At 40.6% G+C, this 7,186-nt stretch overlaps 1 protein-coding gene across 1 annotated transcript; it reads left to right on the top strand.

The window, feature by feature from the left end:
- Positions 1-3,540: 3,540 nt before the first annotated feature.
- LOC116378451 (gastrula zinc finger protein xLCGF3.1-like) lies at positions 3,541-6,462 on the top strand. Its single transcript, XM_031840329.1, has one exon. The coding sequence runs from the start codon at positions 3,563-3,565 to the stop codon at positions 4,406-4,408; it is 846 nt and encodes a 281-aa protein (XP_031696189.1). The 5' UTR covers positions 3,541-3,562; the 3' UTR covers positions 4,409-6,462.
- Positions 6,463-7,186: the final 724 nt, after the last annotated feature.

Below are 7,186 nucleotides of genomic sequence, written 5' to 3' on the forward strand. Positions count from 1 at the left end.
CCCCCCCCGCCTCTCATTTTAGTGTCAAACATTATGATTCTGTCTCCCCTCCCCCTCTCTCACCCACCCAGTCCCACCCTTTCAAAATAAAAGCCCCTCAAATACAAGATTCAATCCAAGAGTATGAATCTAAAATGCAGAAAAGAGAGTAGCGCTATCTCAATTGAACCTGAATGACTCTACCGGTAACATTGGCGTGTGTATATATTGCGATTTCTTCGGGCAGTAGAAGCCACACTGTCAAAATTTCTTTAGGAATTTTCTAGTTAATGATACCGTTTGATCTTTAATAAAAACATTTATTTTATTGGTCAGTTCAACTTTCACTGGATTCTTGTTCATGAAGACCCCGACTATGTCCATGTCACATTTAATGTGAGTTTACTGAACAGTTTTTAAGAAAATTAAAGGTAAAGTCAGCTAAAATGTCCTCCTATTTGAACTGTTATAAAAACAAATCCTTAAGAGGTTATAAGAAACCTTCAGTGGATTCCATTGAAAGAAGACTTCGACTATGTCCATGTCTAGTTTCATGTGATATTACTATACAGTTTTTTAGAAAATAAACACAATCAAACTTCATAACAAACACACACACCACCTTTGCCCACATTATGCATCAAACAGCCTGAAGTCAGTATGAGATAATTCATCTGCTTCATTCTTTCTTCTTCTGGTGAACATCTAGATCCTCACCTCTACAACAACTACATGACTTTGTGTATCACGCAGTTCAGATGTGAGGAAGTTATGAAGATCATGACGTCATTTGAGCTGATTTTATCTTTCATTTTCTCAAAAACTGTAAAATCACATGAAGTTTGTCATCCTGTACAGAAATCCAGTGTAAAGTTTAACTGACCAATAAATATGTTTTTATTACAGATCAAATGTTATTATTTCATAATATATGAACTTTCCAGCTATTTTACTATAATTGTATTTGATATAATGTGCAACATGTTGTTTTTGACTTGTTGTATCAAATTAGACACATTATTGATTAACTGTTGGTCTCTGTGATTTTTGGGCCATCCGAGCACCTGTACCGTAACACCAGGAATAGAGGAGCATTACGTTTTAAGCGGCTCACTTGACTGAAGTTCCACAGATGACGACTCACTTGACCGCAGTAACCGAACGGTGTTGAAGCGGTTAAATGTTTCGCTCTTCCCCTCTATGACCTCACAAAGAAACACACCCGCTTTCAGTGAACGGAGGAATGTGCACTGGAGGTGGGTGCACTGTAGTCCGACTGTAGACCTGATACTTTAGGTACCGGATGAGAGAGGACTTTGTCCTCTGGTGCGGTACCTTTACCAGCTTCAAAAGACAGACCCAATGAGACACCTGAAGCCCCCGTGGGAACTGTTCTAGTGGTTGCCCCAATGGAGTGCATCCCTTTGGACATCATGGGGCCACTCACCCTCTGTTATGACCACCAAATGACTCACCCACATAAGATCCATGTGTCCACCGATGCTGCACCTTCTGACAGTTTGAGGGTTTCTACAGTGGAAGATGCCCGGAGCTCACAAGTGAAAGCCAGATCCTTCCGTTATATTTTAATCTGTCCCTTAATAGCTGGAGCCATTCTCTGGGGCCATGAACGATCCCACAAGTCCATTCTTTTATTCAGACAACCTTGCAGTCAAAAACATAATCAACAAATACAAATAACGCTCCAACGGCCCATCCATCATGCCATTCATGCAGTGATTAATCTGGCTCTCTGTTACACACCAATACGTTCTCAGCACAGCTCAGGTTCTCAGTCATTCCAACGCAAGTGCTGACTACCTTTCTCGTTTCTCATTCCAGAGGTTCAGATTGGACTCTCTTGCAGACACTCGCCTAACACGGCTTCCTCTGTACTCAGCACTGATGCTAACCTGTAAATCCATCTCCAACACCTTTGAAGAGCGACTCCTAGAACTCTATCGTCAACCCTTACGTTTTACTGGTTATCTTATCTTATACCATAATGGCCATCAAAACACAATCAAAGTTTACCTTAGCGGCATTAGCTTCTTCTCTAAACTCCTAACTGGCAGCCCCGGCCTTACCTCCAGCCATCCACAGTCAGTCTGCATCCACACCATCCACTCCTCATACAGCATTCCTCGTTGCTCGAACTTTAGAAGCCCTGTTGTTGCTTGTTGTTTCTGGTTTTCTCACATGAACTGAAATCACTGCCTCATCACATCACTTTCACCCATTCTGTCATGCCTGCATTTCAGACTTGTCTTATCTACCAGACAATATCATAGTATTCTATTTAAAGAGAACCAAAACCAATCAGTGTGGTCAGCTTACACCCATCTTTTACTTCAAAGTCCAGTCACCACTGAATTCTTTTCAGACCCTTGCAAACTTCTGACATGTCCGGTAGTCCCAGAGCGTAACATTGACAGATACTCTGCTCCAAATCGGAACAGGTTGCTACTCATTTCAATTACAATTAAATAAATATATAAAGGGTTGAAAATGAAACTTAACTAGCTGGCATCATAAATTTGCTGAATGCCTTGTTCTCTGTGTATGACAATATAAACTAGAAAATTCCTAAAGAAATTTTGACAGTGTGGCTTCTACTGCCCGAGGAAATCGCAATATACGTATACACACGCCAATGTTACCGGTAGTGTCATTCAGGTTCAATTGAGATAGCGCTACTCTCTTTTCTGCATTTTAGATTCATACTCTTGGATTGAATCTTGTATTTGTGGGGCTTTTATTTTGAAAGGGTGGGACTGGGTGGGTGAGAGAGGGGGAGAGGAGACAGAATCATAATGTTTGACACTAAAATGAGAGGCTTCATCACAAGCATTCCAGTTAGAATTCATTCTGTGGGGCTTTTAATTTGAAATGGGGGGGTGAGAGTGGAAAAGTCCTCTAAAAATATCTAAGACCTGAATGACTGTATGATAGAGAGACACAGAGAGGGAGAGAGACAGGCAGACAGGAGGTCTAATGATCTTTCCTTGAATATCATGTGTAGAGAGAGACAGAGACAGACAGGAGGTCTAACAATGCCTTTGACTGAATATCTCCAAGTCGTGTGTGTGTGTGATCATTCTGATTATTAAGCCCGATGGATAATTATTAAGCCCGATGGATAATATACAGTGTGCTTTGGCACAGGCAGTTTTACTGCCTGTGCCAAAGCCACACTGAAATACAATTAACTATTGTTATTGGTTTAAGTTTAGTCTGAGAGGTGATCAGTACTTCATTCTGTCCTGCAGACGTCCAGCAGCTGTTGGTGGTTAAAGAAGAGCAGCAGGAGTGGAGCTCCAGTCTGGACCAGGAGGACCCAGAGCCCCCACACATTAAAGAGGAACAGGAGGACCCAGAGCCCCCACACATTAAAGAGGAACAGGAGGACCCAGAGCCCCCACACATTGAAGAGGAACAGGAGGAACTCTGGACCAGTCAGGAGGGAGAGCAGCTTCAAGGTCTGGTGGAGGCTGATATCAAGTTGTCATTCACTCCTGTGAAGAGTGAAGACGATGAAGAGGAAGCTCAGTCCTCACAGCTTCATCAAAGACAAACTGAACAGATGGAAACAGAAGGTGATGGAGAGGACTGTGGAGGACCAGAACCAGACAGGAACTCGGATCCAGATAGACATCCAGAAACAAATACTTATGAGAAGACTGGAGACTCTTCTGAACCTGTGGACAGTGATGACCTGACCGAGACCAAAGAACTTCATTCATTTAGCTGCGCTGAGTGTGGTAAAAGATTTAACTTAAAGAGGGGTCTGAAGAGGCACATGAGAAGCCACTCAGGAGAGAAACCATTCAGCTGTTCTGAATGTGGGACAAGATTTAGAACCAAGACTTGTCTGAAGAGACACACACAAATTCATACAGGAGAGAAACCTTTTAACTGCTCAGTTTGTGATAAAAGATTTTCTAATTCCACACATCAGAAGAGACACATGGTAACTCATACAGGAGAGAAACCGTTCAGATGTTCAGTTTGTGAGAAATCTTTTACTCAGAATAGTGATTTACAGATACACATAAGAATCCACACTGGAGAGAAACCATTCAGCTGTTCAGTTTGTGAGAAAAGATTTTTCAGAAACGCATATCTGAAGACACATATGGTAACTCACACAGAAGAGAAACCTTTCAGATGCTCAGTTTGTGAAAAATCTTTTACACTAAATGGAGATTTACAGAAACACATGAAAATCCACACTGGAGAGAAACCATTCAGCTGCTCAGTTTGTGAGAAATCGTTTTCACAGAGTGGACATTTACAGCTACACATGAGAATCCACACCGGAGAGAAACCATTCAGCTGCTTAGTTTGTGATAAAAGATTTTTGAGAAACACGCATCTGAAGTCACACATGAGAACTCACACAGGAGACAAACTTTTGACTTTGCACTGAAATATTTGGAACCAAGACACATCTGAAGAGATGTATGAGAATGCATACATGAGAGAAACCATTCAATTGTTCAGTGTGTGGCAGAAGATTTAGACAGAAGGTACAACTAACACAAAGTTGCTCCCGTAGCTGTTCCTACGGTGTGATTTCTGAATTGTAAGTCACTTTGGATAAAAGCGTCTGCTAAATGACTGTAATGTAGTGTAGTGTAGTGTGAGAATCCACACAGGAGAAAATAACCTTTCAGTGTGTCATAAATGATTCGGCCATGAGTCTGTTTGGCGGTTTTGCATTTTCACAGTAAAACCCAATCAGGAGAGAAACTGTTTAGTTTGTTCTGAAGGATTGTCGCGTAAGAAAACAGGAGTCCAACACACAGAGGAGAAACCATTCAGCTGCAGCTGATGAACAAGAGGAGCAGCCAGATACACATTTACAACTAGACACTGTGGACAAGACTGAAGGTTCTAACAGGGTTCCCATGGTCATGGTAAAATATAGTCATTGAAAGTCCTGGTAAACTCAAGGAATGAGTGGTTGTGTTTAAAACATATTCAATTGTGGCGGTGAATTTATTCTGCAGCCGTTGACGTATCGTAGCTCTAACGTGCGTCACGTGTTTGAACTATAACGTACGTTTCTTCATTTCCTCCCCGCGTTCCGTCTCCAACACAAACCGTTATTTGAGTGTTTGCATTTTCATAGTTTATCAACAAATTGCAACAGCGGATAATGTTTCTTTATTGTTGCAGGCGGACACATTCATGTATGAGCGTGCGCAGTATATGAATATAGCTTGTTTTCTGGTAATTCAAAAAATAAATTGCCTATATGATACAAAGTTTTTTTTACTGTGAATGAAAAGTGCTGCATGTTTTCACATTCAACGAAGAACTTTAATATGTGTTTTTCTCAATTTAGATGATGTAGGGACGGAGAGAAGAGCAAGGAATGAAGGAAGCGAGGGAAGGAAAGAAAAACGTTTTTAATATTCTCAGTTTCAGTGAAATCTTCACTCTGGTTGGTCGACGTGACACAAACGAGACTCTGAAAAAAATATAATGAACTTTCTGTGTTTTGGCAGAAGGTAGTTATCCATCAGCAGCTTTTCTGTTTAAACTTGTGGATCAGGAACCGGACTGAGAACTGGTACCGGTTCATGCTGTGGACTGTTAGATGAGGACAGAAAGGCTCTGCTCCCCGAGGCTCCTCCAGGAAACAGTGAAATGAAGGTACGTTTATGGTAAACTTGGAAAACAAACAGTCGGTTTGGTTCATACCCGAGTTTACAAGTTACAGCAGGAAAACCATGAGCACAAGGATCTGTTTGTTCTAGTTCAAGTGTCAAAGAAACTACATCTTCCTGCTGAGGAAACAGCATTCAGCCCTCTGGCAACTTTGGTACTTTGTATATTTTCGATATAAAATAATGAACATTTGGAACACTAATAAACTCTATGAACGCTGAACGGTCACAACAGGCTACAAAACAGAAAAGCTTCAATTATGATTTGAAACTAAAAATACTAAATACAAGTGTTGTTTCCTAGTCACGGTGACCGACACATCTGGGTGATGCCGTCCAGTGTGTGTTCGCAACTTCGACCGTATTAAAGAAGTGGAGGGAGTCACCGTGACGTCACACGTTGGTTTGTGGACTGCAGTTTTGAAGCCTTGAGTTCAGCATTTTGTTCGTCGCCATCTTGATACTTGACCATCACCATCTTGTCTTTTTGACAGAGGGCGGAGCTAAGTACAACTGAACGCTGAAAAATATTTTTTTACGACCAAAATGGCGCCGTCTTGATATTTGGACATCATCTTGATATTTGGACATTGCCATCTTGTTTTCTGTCTGTCTCCATCTTCATTTTTGCTCGTCACCATCTTGTCTTTTTGCAACCACAATTGACATGCCCAAAATGTTACAATTAACTTTGAAGTGAAAACGCAGTGAAAGGATTAAGTTGTGAGACAAAAAACACGGGCAACTCCCAAACCAGACAACGCTCTGGTAGAGACCTGTCAATCACCGTGTAGCCCCGCCCTAAAGCATCCCCTGCTTTATGGTCTGTGTGACTCTAAATGGACCATAATGTACTAAATGAACATCATGCTGTATTGAAGAAGACTTGAAACTAGAGATTGAGACCATAAACTCATGTTTACAATGTTTACTGAGGTAATAAATCAAGAGAGAAGTAGAGTCTAAGAGAGTGTTTAAATTAACAAATAATAAAGTTCACCATAAAACAGACCCTCCTGGGCTGCCTGCGCATAATGAGTCGGTTGCTATGGAGCAGCAGGAGGACACGCCCTTATCGGTCAGCTGTGTTGTTCCACTTCCTCTGGAGATGGTTCCACTTCCTCTGGAGATGGTTCCACTTCCTCTGGAGATGGTTCCACACTTGATGATAATCTCTGAGGTGTCGAGACCTTCAAATAGTTTGAGAGTCGGGCTTGGTGGTTGTGTGCGCGCACACACACACACACACACACACACACACGTGGGTATCTATATACATATAGATACAGATAGATAGTATAGAACATGTTATAGATAGTATACCACGTATACTATCTTATAAAACTTTAACGTATAAACCTTAAGTCTTATATTTATATATATATATATATATATATATACGTATTTATATATACATATATATATACATATATATATACATATATACGTATTTATATATACATATATATATACATATATATGTATATATATATATGTATACATATATATGTATATGTATATATATATATACA

The sequence above is a fragment of the Anarrhichthys ocellatus genome, unplaced genomic scaffold (genome assembly GCF_004355925.1).
Source record: "Anarrhichthys ocellatus isolate YVR2014 unplaced genomic scaffold, GSC_Weel_1.0 scaffold2630, whole genome shotgun sequence".
In the NCBI taxonomy this organism is placed as follows: domain Eukaryota; kingdom Metazoa; phylum Chordata; class Actinopteri; order Perciformes; family Anarhichadidae; genus Anarrhichthys; species Anarrhichthys ocellatus.

Bases quoted from the DNA above. Each gene is read 5' to 3' on its own strand.
- LOC116378451 (XM_031840329.1), top strand. From the start codon at position 3,563: ATGGAAACAGAAGGTGATGGAGAGGACTGTGGAGGACCAGAACCAGAC.